At 36.0% G+C, this 22,496-nt stretch overlaps 1 protein-coding gene across 1 annotated transcript; it reads right to left on the minus strand.

The window, feature by feature from the left end:
- Positions 1-640: 640 nt before the first annotated feature.
- LOC142163951 (uncharacterized) lies at positions 641-1,145 on the minus strand. Its single transcript, XM_075221107.1, has 2 exons — positions 1,034-1,145; positions 641-849 (listed from the first exon to the last, which is right to left on the minus strand). Exons 1-2 carry the CDS (start codon positions 1,143-1,145, stop codon positions 641-643), a joined length of 321 nt encoding a protein of 106 aa, XP_075077208.1.
- Positions 1,146-22,496: the final 21,351 nt, after the last annotated feature.

Below are 22,496 nucleotides of genomic sequence, written 5' to 3' on the forward strand. Positions count from 1 at the left end.
CCATTGACAAAGCAGATAAGAATTTGATGCGTAGATATTTGTTTGGAACGGTGTCGGTACAGAATTTGAGGAGACTCCTTAATGTTCATATAGTGCTTCAGCTCTTTGATTGTTCTGCAGGCAAATGCTCCATTAGCTAGATCAAAGAATATTCCAATATGGACAAGAAAGTCCAGGTTCAACTCTATTAAATTATTCAATTGTTTACCAAATCAACAACAACAACAACATACGTAGTAAAATCCCACGGGCGGGGTATGGGGGGGTATACGCAAAACTCATTCCTACCTCGTGAAGATAGAAAGGTTGTTTATAGACCATCGGCTTAAGAAAAGTATAGTCACAATAGTTATGAAAAGGAAATACGGTGTGAAGAAGCTATGGAAGAGAAACAGTAGTCACAACCAAAAAAAAAGATAACTGAAGCAAAAGGAACAACAGGTATTAATAGAAATTTAAGAACAAGAAATAGGATAATAACACTAGTGCTATAAGTAGGGAAAAGAATATAGGGATGTAAAAGAAACACATTCGACTACCTACTAACCTACTATCCTAATCCTCGACCCCCATACCCTTCTATCAAGATCATTTCCTTGATAAGTTGAAGATGTGTTATGTCCTGCCTGATCACGTCTTCCTAGTATTTCTTCGGCCTATCTCTATCTCTCCTAGGTCCTGTCATAGCCAATCTCTCACACCTCCTCTTCACATGTCTGAACCATCTCAATCTCAGTTCCCCTATCTTGTCTGCCACACAGGCCACTCTCACTTTGTCACGGATAACCTCATTCTTAATCATATCCTTCCACGCATCCATCTCAGTATCCTCATCTCCGCGACTTTCATCTTTAGGACAATGCGGGCCAACACTCCATTCCATACAACATAGTCGGTTTAACAACCATTCTATTGAACTTACATTTAAGTCTTGGTGGCACATTCTTATCACACAAGACACCTGATGCAAGCCTCAATTTCATTCATCCTGCTCTAATACGATGTGTGACATTTTCTTCAATCTACCCATTACCTTGGTTTATAGAACCAAGATACTTGAAACTTCTTCTCTTGAGGATAACTTGTGTATCCAGCCTCACATCAACGCCGGCCTCCTGAATCACGCCACTGAACTTGCACTCCATGTACTCTGTTTTAGTCCTGCTCAACCTAAAACTTTAGACTCCAAGGTCTGTCTCGAAACCTCCTGCATGTCTTAACCCCGCCTCGCGTCTCGTCAATCAATATTCTGTCATCTGCAAATAACATGCACCAAGACACCTCACCTTGAATGTATTTTCAACTCATCCATCACCAATGCAAACAAGAACGAGCTGAGGGCTGGTCTCTAGTGCAACCCCATCTCGACTGGGAAGTGTCCCCAATCTCCTCCCACTATCCTTATGATGTTGACTCCATCATACATTTCCCTAGTTTATGCGACAAGTATACCTCTAGCCTCCAGATATCTCCACAAAACCTCAAATATTTACCAAATTCTTTTCTTTAATTTACCAAAGCCTTTTTTTATGTCATATTCTAAGGATATCTACTGATTTTATCTGTTTTAGTTGTCATCTTTAGGCTTCTTTGCAATTCATTATTTTGTAGATCTTAGAAGAGTAACACCGTATACGGCAATATTACAGTCTTCTTAAAAGATTATGTCGATGCATTTGGCAAAGAAAACATAAAACTTGCGAACTGTTTGAGTTGCTTGAGAGGACGGTGTGGTATGAACTTTCATATGATCATCATGACCTAAGCTAACTTTTTAATGAATTTAAATTGTCATTGGAAGGAATCAAACTATAATCTAAGATAAACAAGAAATAGTCATAAGACAAGAACATCCGAAACAACTCAATATCGTCTGAATAAAGGGAAACAATGTAATAAAGATGATTTCGCTGAGAAACAAAAATAAAATTCTACAAAATAATTTGGCTAGCTCTTAGAACATCTCGAAAAGAAAAACAGCTAACTGCAACACATTGAAATGTACATATCATCTTTAAGTTAGTTTAAAAAAAAAAAAAAATCCGTCATTGACGAATTAGATTGCATATTAAATGGAGATACAAATACATCACAAAAAGGAGGAAAAAAAGAAAGAAGAAACAAATCAAAAGAGAACAATTCAACATGAGATAGAATCCAAAAGTTGCAATTTTTCAAAGAAACAACCTGTTGATGCTAGTACCACAGAGAACTTTTAAGGACAAACGATTAACGACCTATATTATCCTACTAAGCGCAAGTTGCCCAAGATGTTTAGACGCAAGGCTCCTAGCTAGGGATCTAATGTCATGCGGCGTGACAAGCTAACTTTGAGTGATGGTGTCTCCCCTAATTCTCTGATGAACTTTGCAGATACAAGAGTTTGCCATAACATTTCCATCTGTCATACATACTGATTGTATCCAAAGAACTGTATTAGCCTCCCGTGTGTATGACAATAAGCACAGGCTTTTTCTCGTGGTACTAGCATTTTCCGTCTGCTTGAGCTGTTTTAGCTCAGCCATGTGATCCTCCAGCTTAACTCGAACCTTTTAACAAGAGCTAAGCCATATTCCTCTCACGTAAAGATGCATTTTCCCACAATGGTAAGCTTGATGCTGCTGGATGGAATCTCCATAAAAGTGGTTGGCAACTGCATTTGCTTTTGAAACAAAGATGAGAGTCATCAATCAAAAAGTTTTGGTACCATGTATAATAAAGAATTGAGGTCAGTGCCTGGGAATTTAGGAAATTCGAGCTTTGAAAGAGAAGCCATTCATAGATTGGTAGCAGGGCAGTCATGCTCAATGTTATCCTTTCCTTGGTCCATCACCTTTGCGGATCCCACCAATTTATCTTGCCTTGACTTTTCACTCAAGAATCTCTCTGCAGCTCCTGAATGTCTTCGTTTCCGTGGCTGCCTTATCTGTAACTTTTGTTTGTTTTCACCGTAGATTATGGCTAAGTAAATTCTTGCTCTGATAACAGATGATGCCGGTATAATGAATCCTCCACGAACAGCAGTGCTCAAGAAGGAAATTGTAGGGATTAAATCCGGGATTTTTAACAATCCAAAAAGAATGAGAATGGAAGGTAAGAAGACAGTATTGCCAAATATGCCTACAATGAGAACTGAAATGGGTTGTTTTATAGGGCTACAACCACACCTCATGCACTACATTCATAAAAGCTAACTACAATTAATACTAAGTGTCGCACCTCCTTTTTCCGCCCCGCGAGGGTACGTAGGGAGTTTTCTCCAATTAAAGGACAGTCGAAACGGGATTTGTCTGTTTGTTTCAGAGTCGCCACTTGGGAGATTTAGGGTGTCCCAAGTCACCAATTTAATCCCGAATCGAGGAAAATATTCGACTTTCCAAATGAAGTCCGCGAACCAGAAATTCTAAGTAAGGAATTCTGTTGACCCGAGGGAAGGTGTTAGGCACCCCAGAATCCCGTGGTTCTAGCACGGTCGCTTAAACTGTTGTAATGGCTAAAATATCTGATTTTAATACATGTTCAAAAACTATAGTGCAATTTTAACTTTTAACCGCTTTTATTGTTATTATTATATTTTTAAAGAATGTGAACATCGTTTAAAAACATGTCTTTGGATTGCGTCACATAAAATGCATCCACGATCCGGAACATATTTTTATTCAATGTTTTGGGATTTGAATTTGGGTCGCATAAATGCGTACCCGTGTTTAAGAATGTATTATTATTATATCGCGCCTAAAGCGATTAGCGCTTTATTACTTTGGGGAAGGCCGTGAAATTTGCTAAACGGCTCATCCCGAAGTTTAAGTAATCAATTAAATTTTTATCGAGGGCCCCGCAATTTGTGTGTTTTATTTGGCGAGGCTCGTCTCATTTATTTTAAATGGACAAATCTTAAAGCGACTACATTTTGCTATTTAAAATTAGTCTCTAAAAAGAAAATCCTAATTAATTACGTTTTTTTTTATTTATTTATTATTATTATTAAGAAAACATGACATGCTAATTGCTTGATTAATACAAATATTGATGAAAAAGGAATTTTATTCTTAATTTCGAAATTATAAATAAAATATAAGTTCAACAACTAATATCCAAAAGAATCAAATATAGCTAGATTAAAACTCAGCATTGTTATAAAAAAAATTATTGAGATTAATTATTCACAACCATTTGAAACTTGATTTAACCATAATTACTAAAGCTTATTAGAAAGTTTATTAAACTTAAACGTTCTTCTAGTCTTGCTTGAACTCAAGTCATGCCTTAATGCCTAATTTACGAAGTTTTAATTTAAATTCATGTCTTAGCTAAATTTAGCTAGTTATTCATGATTAACCTACTGTTGATAATCTTGAAACCTTCATAACTAGTGAATTAACCTGTTTTGCCGAACTGATTCATTAAAGACTAACTTATGTTATTTTTTCTTATTCCAATTATTATTTAGTAATACATGAAATAGCTTAAATACAATCAACAAAAGGAATAAAGAAAAACGAAATTAAAACTTCAAAATTTCATTCTTCATATGTATTCATGCTTCATATTTCGGATTACAATAACCAGCGTGTCAGTTGTGTACCTGATATTGGAAGCAAAAGAAAATGAAGATGAGAATCAGCAATAGTAATAACAATACAGCAACAACAACTGCCCAGCAACAGTAACAACCCAGTAACAGACCGGTGGAGTAGTAATCCCAAAAACAAAAGCTTCAAACTTTGATGAAACAACAATTAATTCTGATTTCAAACAATGAAAGAAAGCAGAATATTTTTTTTTAGTTTTTATTTTAAAAGTTTAAATATTTTTCGGAATTTTCTCCCTTTTAAATGTTCAGCCTTTTTTCTCTCTCTTATTTTTTCTTTCAGATTCGTTTCTCTTATCTGTGTTTTTTTTCTCTCGTATCTCTCCTCTTTTTTATTCTGATTTCAAGACTTCTTATAACCCATCCCATAAATCTTTCAATTAATTAAAATCAATACTTTTTCTCTACCCAACCCATTATCTTCCCACTCATCCCAATTACATTAAATAAACATATCACACCACCCCATTATATTTTGTCCCCCATGCCTAACATAAAATAATACAAGATTCTCCCCACTAAATTTTGTTTTGTCCCCCTTTTATATTAAATAACTATATCACAACCCACCCCATTATATTTTGTCTCTCATGCTTCATATAAACAATTACAAAATGTACAATTCCTAAACTACCCCTCCGACCCTATTGCAAATTACTATTTTACCCCCCGAAAGTACTATAAATTACCAAACTACACATCAGCTATAACACATCAATTAATCAAACTTAACCCAAATATAGGCAATATGATTAATTTCTAACAATGTTCAAACAACAAATTTCATGAACATGATTTCAACAACAAATCACATGAACACAAATTGAACAACAAAGAACAACTAAAATTTGATTGAACAATATTTTAGCAACAAACAATCCTATTTTCGGATTCAACAACAACAAACAAGTATATTTAGATTTCTAAATTCAATAATATTGAACTTAAAATCAACTCTAACAACATTACAACCAACAATTCCTATATTAAACTTAAACAAGATTATGAGACAAATTCAAGAAATAATCATAAATGATAAACAAGAAATCAAACTATACAAAATTTGGATTCAAGATCATCCAAACAAAGTATGAACATGAATTAAATCTATTTTAAACAACAATCATGATGGATTTAAACGATTAAACCAACATATTTCCGTAACACAACTAAATTCTTTTAGACAAATAACAAGATCGACGAAGAAACAATTATGAACTTAAACTTGAACTTAACAATATTAACAATTTCTAACAATACATAAACACATAAAACAAATTGAAGAAACAATTAATTAAACTTCAATTTGTATCTCACCAACATTAAACTAACAAAATCTTACCTAAACAATAAAACAAACATGAAATAAACATGAAAAACAAATTAATTAATTTACCATTTGAATCTGAAAATTAAAATCAACAAAACACATGAACAAACTAGAAAATTATCTCAACGATGAACAACGAACAAAAAAAGAATCAAATATTTAACGATTTTAACTTCGAGAAATATAAAAACGAAATATGGACAAAATAAAACTCAAAAACAACTAACCGGAGATGAATCAACGAAGAACTTTGATTGTAAACAAATCTGTCCGAAAGCGATTATCGCACCAAAATCGACTCGAATCTGCCCGGAAACTTAAACAGTAGACGAAGCTCGACGGAGGGGTGTTTGGCAACGTGGGGTTCTGAAGCAGTAGCAGCACGTTGCTTCCATGCTTCTGAAGCAGTAGCAGCACGAGCAACAACATGGAGAAGAAGAACGCAGCAGCAACCCGCGAAGGAGCTGCCATGGCAGCGATGGGGGAGCATCCGCGACACGACGAAGAAAACATAGCCATGGCAGTCGTGATGCAGTGGTGACACTGCTGGTGGAGCTCGACGGAGCAGCAGCAGCAACACTGCTGGAGCAGCAGCACGGAACAGTAGCAGCAGCAGTGTCGGAGAAGATGCAACGGCAGCCATGGGAGCTCGAGTTCGAGCTCGATGAAGCTCGTCCATGGCTGGACGCGGCGGGCAGCAGTTGTGGTGGTTTGTTTGGACGACGCAGCAGCAACATGAAGGATGAAAAATGCAGGAGCAGCAGTGTAGGAGAAGAAGAAAATGCAACAGCAGGAGGAGAAGCAACTACGGGCAACAATGGTGGCGTAAAGGTTGCTCGACGAACTAGAAAAACGCAGCCATAGCAGCGAGGGGATGTCGTGGGGGTGAGAGTGGTTGTGTTGTGTGTGTGTTGACGTGAGGGGGGCAGGGGTGTGAGGGGGAAGGGCTGCCATGGGAGGAGCTTGGGGTAGGAGGAGAAAGAGAGGAAGAAGAAGAAGATAGGAGGGGTGGGGGCGGATGACTTAGTCTAGGGTTTTCTTCTTTTATTTTTTTTTTGTTTTGTTTTTGTTTGTAAAAAATGAAAGACAAAGGGGGTTTGGGTCTTTTGGGTTATGGACTGGGTCGGCCCAGTTCGAAATGGACTGGGTCGTAGGGAAGATTCGGCCATTTTTTGGGCCTGTGGCTTGAAATCGAAGAAGAGGCCCAATTCCGACTTTCCTTATATTTTTGCTCTCTTTTCTTCTTTTATTTCTCTAAAACTAAATTATAAAAATACTTAACTTATTATTAAGAACTAAATTAAGTTATAAAAGCGCAAATTAACTCCCAATAACAATTAACGCACAATTAAGTAATAATTAAGCATAAAATTGTATATTTGGATATTAAATGCTAAAAATGCAAACGATGCCTATTTTTGTAATTTTTAATTTTTGTAAAACAAATTTAATTACTAACAATTGTAGAATTAAATCCTACATGCAAAATGCGACATATTTTTGTATTTTTTATTAATTTAGCAAATAAACACGCACAGACAAATACAAATAATTATTCAAAATATCACAAAATATCACAAAATTGCACACCAAAGAAAAATCATTTTATTTTTGGATTTTTTGGGAGTAATTCTCATATTGGGCAAAAATCACGTGCTTACAGCTGCCCCTCTTTGCCCGAAGACACGAAGGGTTTTCGTGCAAAGATAAAGCGAGCGATTTTTTGCCCATCCGAGTACTCCGTGTGAAGCATTTTTTGAAAAAGATTTGACCGAACCTTTGCTTCAAAGGTTTCCTACATATCCTGGGCTAAACAGGAATCAGGTCAATGTAGTTCGGGAAGTTTTGGTAGCTGGGACTACCGTGGGACTGCAATGTTACTGTTGTTGCATGTTATTACCACTTCTTACCGATCTCCTTGTTACACCGTGCATAAAAGAAAACAAGAAGCTAAGCTATACTGCAATTTTTCTTGTTGCCTTGCTTTCTTGTCTGCTTGCATTTTTTCCGGTGCTTTTCTTCTTTTTGACACATGCACTTGAGTTTATGCTGTGACCTCTTGTTGCAACCTTCTGCTTCCCGGTGCTGGGGATTTTTATTGTTTCCTGCTGGGGATTCCTATTGTAACCCTCTATTTTATTGTCCTCTGACTTGATCTTAAAATGTATGCCTCTGTTGTATGGGCGGGCTCCCAACTTCAATACTTGAAAATTAAAGACTGAAATGTATGCCTCTGTTATCTGGGCGGGCTCCCAACTTCAATGCTTGAAATGTAAAGACTGAAATGTATGCCTCTGTTATCTGGGCGGGCTCCCAACTTCAACACTTGAAAATTAAAGACTGAAATGTATGCCTCTGTTCTATGGGCGGGCTCCCAACTTCAACAACAACTTTAAAAATAAATGTCATTCCTCTCTTCAGGCGGGCTCCTGACTTCAACAACAACTTTGAAAATAAACTGTCATTCCTCTCTTCAGGCGGGCTCCTGACTTCAACAACAACTTTGAAAATAATCGTCATTCCTCTATTCAGGCGGGCTCCTGACTTCAACAACAACTTTGAAAATAATCGTCATTCCTCTCTTCAGGCGGGCTCCTGACTTCAATCAATACATCGCCATTCCTTTCTTTAGGTTGGCGAGATTTCAACAACTTTTAAAAACGCCTTTCCTCTCTTCAGGCGGGCTCCTGACTTCAACCAATACATCGCCATTCCTTTCTTTAGGTTGGCGAGATTTCAACAACTTTTAAAAACGCCTTTCCTCTCTTCAGGCGGGCTCCTGACTTCAACCACAACTTTGAAAATAAATCGTCATTCCTCTCTTCAGGCGGGCTCCTGACTTCAACAACAACTTTGAAAATAATCGCCATTCCTCTCTTCAGGCGGGCTTCTGACTTCAACCAATACATCGCCATTCCTTTCTTTAGGTTGGCAAGATTTCAACAACTTTTAAAAATGCCTTTCCTCTCTTCAGGCGGGCTCCTGGATTCAAATACATAACTTTTAAAAACGTCTTTCCTCTCTTCAGGCGGGCTCCTGACTTCAACCACTAAATCGCCATTCTATTCTTCAGGGAGGATCCTGACTTCAACCATTTTTTTTTCAATTCAAACTTCCTTTTTTTTTTCAAATTATCCTAGGAGAAAATTAATCAGACTAGATTTTGATCCTAGTAGAAGATTCATCCGACTAAGATTTTATTATATTATCTTGGGAGAAAAATTTCATCAGACCAAGATTTTTTGACTCTAGGAGATAAATCGTTAGACTAGGTCCATTTTGTTGTGATCTTAGGAGAAAGATTCATCGAACTAAGATTTTATTATATTATCTTGGGAGAAAAATTTCATCAGACCAAGATTTTGACTCTAGGAGATAAATCGTCAGACTAGGTCCATTTTGTTGTGATCTTAGGAGAAAGATTCATCGAACTAAGATTTTATTATATTATCTTGGGAGAAAAATTTCATCAGACCAAGATTTTGACTCTAGGAGATAAATCGTCAGACTAGGTCCATTTTGTTGTGATCTTAGGAGAAAGATTCATCCGACTAAGATTTTATTATATTATCTTGGGAGAAAAATTTCATCAGACCAAGATTTTGACTCTAGGAGATAAATCGTCAGACTAGGTCCATTTTGTTGTGATCTTAGGAGAAAGATTCATCCGACTAAGATTTTATTATATTATCTTGGGAGAAAATTTTCATCAGACCAAGATTTTGACTCTAGGAGATAAATCGTCAGACTAGGTCCATTTTGTTGTGATCTTAGGAGAAAGATTCATCCGACTAAGATTTTATTATATTATCTTGGGAGAAAAATTTCATCAGACCAAGATTTTGACTCTAGGAGATAAATCGTCAGACTAGGTCCATTTTGTTGTGATCTTAGGAGAAAGATTCATCCGACTAAGATTTTATTATATTATCTTGGGAGAAAATTTTCATCAGACCAAGATTTTGACTCTAGGAGATAAATCGTTAGATTAGGACTTTTATCCCAGGAGGAAAATATAAAGATCAATGATTTGAGAAACTTACATTCGTAATTTCTTCTTTTCTTTTCTCCTTCCTTCGCGATGCTTTGTTCTTGCTTGCTGGGGATAATACCACTACGGGAGTCTTCTTTCTTCCCCTCCTTCAAATTCAATTTTTTTTCTTTTTTTTTCTTTTTTTTTTCTTTTTGGGTTTTTTTTTCAACACTGTTGGGGATATAAGTGTTATATTTTTGGGATAACGTTGTTGAGGATAATGCTGCTGGGGAGTTTTATCCCTTCAAATCGATGCTTCATTCTTCTAGAAGCTGCTGGGGATGATAATGGCTCTTTGCTTTTCTGAGCACAAGTGTCATCCCTTTATTCTGTCTGCTGGGGAACAACTTCTCCATTGAAACTTATTATATTGGGGCAACACTGGTTCAAATACCACTTCCCTTGAGACTGGTGTTATTTTTATTCTTCCTCGAATGGGTACCTGACTTCCCAGAAAATTTTCTAAATGAAAGGAAAATTTTCTGCCCCAGTTTGACAGTCTCCCTTATGGCATGCATTTCTGTCATCAATGCCATTTCCTTTACCTGTTTCAAATTAAACAAAATTTGTTAGTTTAAAATGCGGTGGTTGGTTGTGATACTCCTACCGGGGATGGCTTTCCCTTTCTCCTTCCTTGCTCTGCGTTCCAAAACTTGTTGGGGATGATTTTATTTGCCGGGGATAATCCCTTTTTGCTGGGGATATCCCTCCTCTTTTGTGGCATAGCTCGGAAACTGGCATTTCCCCGACTCTTTAGTCTTGCATGAGTTTCCCAAATCATGCTCATTGCTCTCCTTGTTTGTACACGGGCCTTGGCCTTGAGGTTTAATAACCTTTGATTTTGGCAAGGATATCCCTCTTGACACTCGTTGATCCTTTTGCCAATTCCCTTTTGCTGGAGATATCTTTCTTGACACTAGCCTCGCGCTTGTTCCTTGCTAACTATACCACTTGGATGTATTAGTCAGATCTTATCTTGGAAAGCTGATGGCCTATTTTGAAGTCATTTCCCACTGGTTCTGACCAAACAGACTCTACTGGGGAAATTTCTATGAAAGGAAAAGATAAAAGGGAACAGAATAAAAGACAAAGGAAAAAATGACTCTTTAACAAAAGAAACTATAAATAAAAATCTATCAAACGAAAACACCGACTCTAATGGTCATGACATGCATATATGGCCTATCCTTCGTCATCAATCGTCTTTCGAGATCTTCCCTTGACTATCCCCCATCTAATTCCCAATCTTATTCGACTTGTAGTGCCGGAAGGGTTTTCACTATAAAGCCTCTCTCATTTTGGTTTTTCTCTCAGCTTGCGTCGCCTTATGGTGTCCGTAAAGATTTTCACCGATAAGACTCTCTCATTTGTATCACTTTCCAGCTGGGGATTTGGAGTGTTGCCGGTATGACTCTCTCTGCTGGAGATTAGAGTCCTTTCTACTGTGGAAGAGAATGTTATGTTCACCGGTAAGACTCTCATTTGTCTGACTTGGCATCTTTTGAAGACTGATCAGAAGGTCTTTCTTTGGATCGTAATGTGGGTTTTGGATAGGCTAGAAATAAAGGGTATTAAAGGCTCAAAAAACAAAATAAATTTGGGGTTCAAAATTACAACCTTCGAAATCATATTTGTTTACAACAAGCGCAACCCTTGCCCCAGTTTCTTGCTTGGGGATTATTTATTATTATATTTTTTTTTAATTTTTTAATTTTTATTACACCATGTACACTGTGACCATTGTGGCCATTATGCACCCTATGACCGAGCCGTGAAGCGCCTACGTATCCTCTTTGAGGAATCAGGTCAAACGTAGTTCCCAATTCCTTTTTTTCTTCTGACTTTCTTTTGTTTTTTTGTTATCATTTTTCGTTTTTTTTTTCCTTTACCTTCCAGGCTCGTATTTCCTAGTCGTTGCTATTGATTCCGAACGAGGGGTATGAAAGAAAATAAATAAGGCTCAAAAGGGATAACGAAGGATAAAGTGTTTAGGTAGCAGAACAAAATGCCTTCGTCATTCCAGTCTTCAAAATATGCCAAGTGCAAACAACACAATTGATCATAGATTTATAGTCTCTTCTGATGGTGCTGGACTTGACAATTATGTTAAACACTTGCTTTTTCATTTGTCATTTCTAAAGCACTACTGGGCGACACTCTCACTCTCATGAACGACCCTCATGCCAATTTGGCGAATCTTGCATTTAACGGTTTTCTTTATGTTTTACTTGGCCCAGTTCCACATGACTCGGGCTTCAAATAATCTCACACCGTTCTTATTTCCTTTAAATGGTCTAATCACCTTTCCAGAGTTTTATAATTAACTTTTAAGACTAGGCCCAATATGTGCGCATGTCATGTCACGAGGATCGGTGTTGAACAAAAAAATGATAAAAGGACTAAACAAAAGATGACTGGAAACAACAAAAGACCGACTTTTGTATTAGACTACCGGCGAAATGGTTTGAATAATAAAACAAACAAAACAATCAGAATAAAATCCTAACACAGCCTTGACAAAACTTAAATAAACCGATATGACAAATCGGAAAGATAAGAAGGTTTGACACAAGACAATATTCGGATTACAACCCTAATAATAATCCGGACAATAGAAATGACAACAAAATAAGACACCACCAGCTTCTCTTTTGCTAACCAAGGAACGGAGCGTCCTCCCACTTTATCAAAATTGGCATCTTTAGCCACTGAGCTTTGCATCAGTATTGTCCAGACCATTTCCAACTTCGATATCATCAACCTTAGTCAACAAGTCCCAATAGGATTCGAGTGCTTCTGCTATCAGGCCTGATCCCCGCAAAGTGTGCTTCTGGGTCTTGTATTTCCGGCTTACCACAAACCAACCACCTAACTTTCTTTGTGATTCAAAGCAAAACAGGTTAGAATGGACTCAGGCGGTCCTCATTATTAACAACATCTTTCCCTTTTTTTTTCTTTTTCTTTTTTTTCATTTTTCTTCTTTTTTCTTTTTTTTTCATTTTTCTTCTTTTTTCGATTTTTTTTCATTTTCATTTTTTTTTCGATTTTTGTTTTCATTTTTTTTTCATTTTTTGTTGTGGTCGAATCTTATGGAGATTGCCTACGTATCATGACCCCGCATGAATCAGACCCTGCGTAGTTCGGACCAATAAAATATAAACAATACTAAACATTTTTTTTCAATTTAAAACAAACTGGGTTTCAAAGGTTTGAAGATGACCTACAAACTCGAAAATCAAACAACCCACATATTCTAATTAAAGATTTATAACCTCGAAATAAAAAGGCCAGCTTCCTTTCCCCGTTTGACAAACACAACAAAACGGCTATTTTTGCAAATGCGGCCCCTTCCAAACTTCACATGAATTTTGAGGCCGTGGAGGATTATTTTGACACTTTACAAACTTGTCCGTTCTTTTACGAAAATAGCCTTTCGACAACTGAAAGATACTCTAAGGCTATTTCGGCAAGAACGGTTTTAAGACGCGGCCGAAGCTGGCTCGGCTTTATTTTGACCAAAAATTCAAATGGTATTCACCTAACCGCTGACTCTTTGTTGTTGTTTTTTTTTCAAATTATAATAAAAACCGGGTGTTGCAAACACGGCCCTTCAGCACCTCGGGGACAAAGATTTTTAAGGCTGTGTGGATCAACTAGACCAAAAATCTTAAACATGACCCAAAGGTGGTTGTTTATGCAAAGTCAGCCTTCCGGCGTCCCTTTCGGGAACATTCGGCTATGTCTTGATAAAACAGCGTCACCTGACTTCTTTATGACAAAATTAAAATTTGACATATTTTTTTTTTTGCTATTTTTTAGCAAAACGGGGGGTTGGACACCACCCAACTTATTTATGACAAAATTTAAATTTTCACATGTTTTTTTTTTGTATTTATTTGTTTTTGGCTATTTTAGCAAAAAAGTGGGGTTGGACCCGATGAGGGTTGCCTACGTATCTCACATCCGGTGAGAATCAAACCCGCGTAATTCGGGCCAATTAACCGAACTATTTTAAAACAGGATTTTTTTTTTCTTTTTCAGCAACAAATAACAAAACCACTTTCAAAGCACGACTCTTTTCATTTTCATTTTGAATTTTTCAGAAACAAATAAATAAAACTATTTTAAAAGTAAGACTCTTTTTCATTGTCATTTTCAGGGGAAGACAAACTATTTTCCTTTTTATATATTTTTTATATATATATTTTTTTTAAAAAAATAAGACAGAACAACGATTTTTTTTTTCTTTGCTTTTTAGTAAAACAAACTAATAAAACATTTTTTTTTCATTTTCTCGAAATTTCGGCAGAGTTTTGACAATATTTAGGCATTGGTTTTTTTTTTCAAAAATAAACAATCAATTCCCTAAACGCTATTTCTTTTTCTTTTTTTTTTCAATTTCAAAATATTATTCCTGATATTCAAAAGTCAGTCAACACACAAGTCCGAATCAAATAAATGCGCAAATAGCAGCAAGTAAGATGCATCAGGATGGTCATTTTCATTTTTTGGTACACCTGTCCTAGACAGACCCAACCCCTGTGTTGAGCCTCCAAAGTCAAATGCACGTGATGCAAACAAACGTTCCTACTAGGGATCCGGCATGTAGCTGAGTTATTCTAAGTGAAAAACCTGAGGCATGTTGTTCTAGCCCTGGCTTACCCAAGTGGACAGCTTGAGCCGAAATGGGGGCAACGTACCGGGAGCACGAAAGTCTGCCCGGCCTTGTTACTTGTCCCAACTTCATCTTATTTGGTATGACTTCTAACAGAAAGGTGGGCCACGCGCACGTGTACACCATAAATTTAGAAGACTCGGAAAGAAGAAGGGTTTCGTAGCAGTTTTATATACACAATTCAGATAATATTAAAGCGGTAAAAGCATCATTTAGCACATTAAGTATATATCATGTAAAATTCAAATAATAAATAAAGCCGACTATAACAGTTATTTTAAGCTCGAATTCTTGAACCCTGAACCAGAGATTCTGAGTTTTATCCCCAGCAGAGTCGCCAGAGCTGTCGCACCTCCTTTTTCCGCCCCGCGAGGGTACGTAGGGAGTTTTCTCCAATTAAAGGACAGTCGAAACGGGATTTGTCTGTTTGTTTCAGAGTCGCCACTTGGGAGATTTAGGGTGTCCCAAGTCACCAATTTAATCCCGAATCGAGGAAAATATTCGACTTTCCAAATGAAGTCCGCGAACCAGAAATTCTAAGTAAGGAATTCTGTTGACCCGAGGGAAGGTGTTAGGCACCCCCGAATCCCGTGGTTCTAGCACGGTCGCTTAAACTGTTGTAATGGCTAAAATATCTGATTTTAATACATGTTCAAAAACTATAGTGCAATTTTAACTTTTAACCGCTTTTATTGTTATTATTATATTTTTAAAGAATGTGAACATCATTTAAAAACATGTCTTTGGATTGCGTTACATAAAATGCATCCACGATCCGGAACATATTTTTATTCAATGTTTTGGGATTTGGATTTGGGTCGCATAAATGCGTACCCGTGTTTAAGAATGTATTATTATTATATCGCGCCTAAAGCGATTAGCGCTTTATTACTTTGGGGAAGGCCGTGAAATTTGCTAAACGGCCCATCCCGAAGTTTAAGTAATCAATTAAATTTTTATCGAGGGCCCCGCAATTTGTGTGTTTTATTTGGCGAGGCTCGTCTCATTTATTTTAAATGGACAAATCTTAAAGCGACTACATTTTTCTATTTAAAATTAGTCTCTAAAAAGAAAATCCTAATTAATTACGTTTTTTTTATTTATTTATTATTATTATTATTAAGAAAACATGACATGCTAATTGCTTGATTAATACAAATATTGATGAAAAAGGAATTTTATTCTTAATTTCGAAATTATAAATAAAATATAAGTTCAACAACTAATATCCAAAAGAATCAAATATAGCTATATTAAAACTCAGCATTGTTATAAAAAAAATTATTGAGATTAATTATTCACAACCATTTGAAACTTGATTTAACCATAATTACTAAAGTTTATTAGAAAGTTTATTAAACTTAAACGTTCTTCTAGTCTTGCTTGAACTCAAGTCATGCCTTAATGCCTAATTTACGAAGTTTTAATTTAAATTCATGTCTTAGCTAAATTTAGCAAGTTATTCATGATTAACCTACTGTTGATAATCTTGAAACCTTCATAACTAGTGAATTAACCTGTTTTGCCGAACTGATTCATTAAAGACTAACTTATGTTATTTTTTCTTATTCCAATTATTATTTAGTAATACATGAAATAGCTTAAATACAATTAACAAAAGGAATAAAGAAAAACGAAATTAAAACTTCAAAATTTCATTCTTCATATGTATTCATGCTTCATATTTCGGATTACAATAACCAGCGTGTCAGTTGTGTACCTGATATTGGAAGCAAAAGAAAATGAAGATGAGAATCAGCAACAGTAATAACAATACAACAACAACAACTGCCCAGCAACAGTAACAACCTAGTAACAGACCGGTGGAGTAGTAATCCCAAAAACAAAAGCTTCAAGCTTTGATGAAACAACAATTAATTCTGATTTCAAACAATGAAAGAAAGCAGAATATATTTTTTTAGTTTTTATTTTGAAAGTTTAAATATTTTTCGGAATTTTCTCCCTCTTAAATGTTCAGCCTTTTTTCTCTCTCTTATTTTTTCTTTCAGATTCGTTTCTCTTATCTGTGTTTTTTTTTCTCTCGTATCTCTCCTCTTTTTTATTCTGATTTCAAGACTTCTTATAACCCATCCCATAAATCTTTCAATTAATTAAAATCAATACTTTTTCTCTACCCAACCCATTATCTTCGCACTCATCCCCATTACATTAAATAAACATATCACACCACCCCATTATATTTTGTCCCTCATGCCTAACATAAAATAATACAAGATTCCCCCCACTAAATTTTGTCTTGTCCCCCCTTTATATTAAATAACTATATCACAACCCACCCCATTACATTTTGTCCCCCATGCTTCATATAAACAATTACAAAATGTACAATTCCTAAACTACCCCTCCGACCCTATTGCAAATTACTATTTTACCCCCGAAAGTACTATAAATTACCAAACTACCCATCAGCTATAACACATCAATTAATCAAACTTAACCCAAATATAGGCAATATGATTAATTTCTAACAATGTTCAAACAACAAATTTCATGAACATGATTTCTTCAACATTTCAACAACAAATCACATGAACATGATTTCAACAACAAATCACATGAACACAAATTGAACAACAAAGAACAACTAAAATTTGATTGAACAATATTTTAGCAACAAACAATCCTATTTTCGGATTCAACAACAACAAACAAGTATATTTAGATTTCTAAATTCAATAATATTGAACTTAAAATCAACTCTAACAACATTACAACCAACAATTCCTATATTAAACTTAAACAAGATTATGAGACAAATTCAAGAAATAATCATAAATGATAAACAAGAAATCAAACTATACAAAATTTGGATTCAAGATCATCCAAACAAAGTATGAACATGAATTAAATATATTTTAAACAATAATCATGATGGATTTAAACGATTAAACCAACATATTTCCCTAACACAACTAAATTCTTTTAGACAAATAACAAGATCGACGAAGAAACAATTATGAACTTAAACTTGAACTTAACAATATTAACAATTTCTAACAATACATAAACACATGAAACAAATTGAAGAAACAATTAATTAAACTTCAATTTGTATCTCACCAACATTAAACTAACAAAATCTTACCTAAACAATAAAACAAACATGAAATAAACATGAAAAACAAATTAATTAATTTACCATTTGAATCTGAAAATTAAAATCAACAAAACACATGAACAAACTAGAAAATTATCTCAACGATGAACAACGAACAAAAAAAGAATCAAATATTTAACGATTTTAACTTCGAGAAATATAAAAACGAAATATGGACAAAATAAAACTCAAAAACAACTAACCGGAGATGAATCAACGAAGAACTTTGATTGTAAACAAATCTGTCCGAAAGCGATTATCGCACCAAAATTGACTCGAATCTGCCCGGAAACTTAAACAGTAGACGAAGCTCGACGGAGGGGTGTTTGGCAATGTGGGGTTCTGAAGCAGCAGCAGCACGTTGCTGCCATGCTGCTGAAGCAGTAGCAGCACGAGCAACAACATGGAGAAGAAGAACGCAGCAACAACCCGCGAAGGAGCTGCCATGGCAGCGATGGGGGAGCATCCGCGACACGACGAAGAAAACATAGCCATGGCAGTCGTGATGCAGTGGTGACACTGCTGGTGGAGCTCGACAGAGCAGCAGCAGCAACACTGCTGGAGCAGCAGCACGGAACAGTAGCAGCAGCAGTGTCGGAGAAGATGCAACGGCAGCCATGGGAGCTCGAGTTCGAGCTCGATGAAGCTCGTCCATGGCTGGACGCGGCGGGCAGCAGTTGTGGTGGTTTGTTTGGACGACGCAACAGCAACATGAAGGATGAAAAATGCAACAGCAGCAGTGTCGGAGAAGAAGAAAACGCAACAGCAGGAGGAGAAGCAACTACGGGCAACAATGGTGGCGTAAAAGTTGCTCGACGAACTTGAAAAACGCAGCCATGGCAGCGAGGGGATGTCGTGGGGGTGAGAGTGGTTGTGTTGTGTGTGTGTTGACGTGAGGGGGGCAGGGGTGTGAGGGGGAAGGGCTGCCATGGGAGGAGCTTGGGGTAGGAGGAGAAAGAGAGGAAGAAGAAGAAGATAGGAGGGGTGGGGGCGGATGACTTAGTCTAGGGTTTTCTTCTTTTAATTTTTTTTGTTTTGTTTTTGTTTTGTAAAAAATGAAAGACAAAGGGGGTTTGGGTCTTTTGGGTTATGGACTGGGTCGACCCAGTTCGAAATGGACTGGGTCGTAGGGAAGATTGGGCCATTTTTTGGGCCTGTGGCTTGAAATCGAAGAAGAGGCCCAATTCCGACTTTCCTTATATTTTTGTTCTCTTTTCTTCTTTTATTTCTCTAAAACTAAATTATAAAAATACTTAACTTATAATTAAGAACTAAATTAAGTTATAAAAGCGCAAATTAACTCTCAATAACAATTAACGCACAATTAAGTAATAATTAAGCATAAAATTGTATATTTGGATATTAAATGCTAAAAATGCAAACGATGCCTATTTTTGTAATTTTAAATTTTTGTAAAACAAATTTAATTACTAACAATTGTAGAATTAAATCCTACATGCAAAATGCGACATATTTTTGTATTTTTTATTAATTTAGCAAATAAACACGCACAGACAAATACAAATAATTATTCAAAATATCACAAAATTGCACACCAAAGAAAAATCATTTTATTTTTGGATTTTTTGGGAGTAATTCTCATATTGGGCAAAAATCACGTGCTTACACTAAGTATTTAGTGAGTAAATAATAAACTTCAGCTGGCTGACCTGTAACTACATCTAAAATGCCATGCAACAAAATCCCTCCCCTTGCTGCACATTGCAATCCGCTACTATAAAGCCATGCACACTTCTCATGTCATGCTTTGTCTTCTGCCCAAAGATCCTTCAACATTTTATTTGCTATCAGTTATCGTTGCTAGACTTCTAACTTCACACCCAATACAAGGACAATCCTCAATATGAAAACATCATCCCAGTATCGATCAGAAAATAACAGATTACAACATTCTGGGCAGCATGTTTTAAGCACCACGACTCCAGCAAAAGTGATTTAGATATTAGGTAAAAATATCGAGAATTGGAAGAATATGAAGGTGTACGGGCTGCAACTTCCTCCAATGCCACACAAGACAAAAGCTACTACATTAATTTGTATACGTAATACCACATTAATGATGAAGGAGATAGAATAGTCACTAAACAGAGGCATTGATGCAGGTTGAGAAATCAGGGAATTAGTAAGAAATAGGTAACAGCTAGTTTAGTGGGAGCCAGTATTTGAAAACAGGGACATTAAGCCGGGTGTAGTGGGGGAGGATAAGGAAGTAGAAATTTTGTTCAGGGTATGTGAAGTAAAGAAAAGTCCAGTGGCATTCGGCATAATGAAAGTAGAGGAAAGAAACCTTAGGACGGCACAAGTTGGTGAGAAAACGAGATTAAGAGGTAGTGGTGAAGCAGAGTAAGTTGAACAGGTGATAAAGGAGAGGCTGGATGTCTTCTTGCATTGAAGTGATGTTTTCTGACAAAAGATACAATAGTGTTTTACAATTCACTGTTAACCCATGTTTCCATGCGTTACATGAGCTAAATTATTAAAATGAAAATGGAGATGCTGAAAAATCCCTGCTTTCCTGGAACACCCTATACTAGCGGAATCTAACGAGCAAATTTCTAAGAATACAAGGTGATATCATAAAACCAAAGAAGCATCAAAGACTTCCAATCAAATCACCAACGTAAATTCATTATTATAGTACCTGATTCATAAAGAAAATAACAGATAAAAGAGGAGTCAGAAATTGCCAGGCACCAGCATTTTTATTTCCATGGATCATAAGACAAGTCTTTTACTTGACTTCGAATACACTGAGAAAATAGAAATTAATCTACCTTTGGCAAAGGTAGAGGCTAGTTGCATCTGATATCTTCTTTGTGTGTTCTGTAGCACAAATTTTACGATAAAAACCTAGCCCAAAACACTCTGTTCTGCCAGAGATGTTTTGCATCCTGGAATCTTGCTGTCAACCACGCCGTCTATTCTTTCTACAGGTTCTAGTTCTACCCATAACAAGAAGACAGCTGATACCAATATGTTACAGCCTGCAGCTTAATTATCCTACTACATTACCTTAAACATGTCAAGCTTCATATTAGTTTTGACGAGTGACGAACATAAATGACGTTTACAAACAAAAAAAAGAAGCATGAGGACAAAACGAAAAATTTAGATCATCCCTTAATCATGAGATTAGCAAGAGTATATATTGATATAACTCATCTATTCTATTAGTAGTTAAGACGGATGCTTTGGCCATTGAGGATGCAGCAGAGAACAAATAAACACAAATTGGTAAATTACTAAATTGGCATATATAAATTTGCTGGATTCAACTTCAAGACATTAAACATTGGTTAAGAGACACCAACTAACCCACTGTAAAAGAATATATACGCAAAACTCTCGAACTGAAAACTTGTAGGCCAGTACGTTACAAACACTAGTTTCTCTCAAACACTAAGCAACTCATATTTGTTGTTCCTGCCTCCATGGATTACTCTAAACTCTGTGGCACCTCCAAATTATCTTTCTCCTCAACTCAAAAATGGCATTGAAACCCCCAACATGAATTCCTCAATATGAGTTTTACATCAGTCAAACACACCTGACAGGTTGTCCTCACATATAAGACTTCTCAGTTGTGATAAGAGTGCAATTTTTAATTTATTAGGTTACTATGTAAACAAACTTAGATGAGCACAAAACAAATGAACAAGCAGTTGGAAGATCTTCAATTGTGTCCCTCAGCCCTCAACCCTTCAAACACAACAGCAAATACTGAATATCAACTAAATTTAGAATGACAAACTCTCATTTAAAACATTAACTGAGACTTGGAGAAATTGTCAGTTTTATTTCCCTGTGAACTTAGCCAAAGAAGGTGATGACAATACGTAGATGGAGGCAGTTAATGCCATTAAAGCATCCAAAAAATTGTGTGCGCAATGTTAAACTAAAAAATGCACCATCAATTTGAAATCTTTTGTAGTTACAGCATAATTTACCTTCTGGATCTACATTTTCATATCTTATCTAGATTACTGTATTAATAGGCCAGAAGCTACATTAATGTAGGTGTCAGGTGTCATTTGAAACAGAGTGAACAAGAAAACTTATGGTGTTCGAACTACAATTTACGATTTATCAATGGCATAAAGAAAATACAGAAATTTCAAACTTAAATATCCATCATCCAGCACTACTATCTCTTACATTCAGATAAACATAAATAAATATAGAAATTCTCTAATTCGTCAATAACAATTCAAGAGTCACTTTTCTTCATTTGAAAACACGTGATATTCCAAAATTAATCGATCACTTCAATCTATGATTCATCAATGCCGTCAACATTACTAAAAGTGTTCACTTTGAACATTCGCTATTGAAGCACAACCTCCTCTTACACATCAAACTTGCACGATTAATCCATGGCTATCTCCACAGGTGGATTTTTAAAGTATTATGCCTGTTCTCCGCAACTCTTATTTTTAGTGAAACTTCATCAATCCAATAAGCATTAAAACGGAAGGAAGGAAAAGAAAAAAAACTAACTTCGCACATTCAGTATACAAGCACAGCCAACTCTTCAATCATCTGAAGCAAGGGCGAAGGTACATAGCCCCGAGGGTGGTCAACTGACCATCCTTTGTCGAAAAATTACACTGTATATATAGGTAAAATATTAGATTTTAATGGTATATAACATATATTGAACCCCTTTATCGGGGATTTTTTTTTACTTATTTCAAATTTGAACATCCTAAATAAAATTCCTAGCTTCGC

This window comes from Nicotiana tabacum, chromosome 1 (genome assembly GCF_000715075.1).
Source record: "Nicotiana tabacum cultivar K326 chromosome 1, ASM71507v2, whole genome shotgun sequence".
In the NCBI taxonomy this organism is placed as follows: Eukaryota; Viridiplantae; Streptophyta; class Magnoliopsida; order Solanales; family Solanaceae; genus Nicotiana; species Nicotiana tabacum.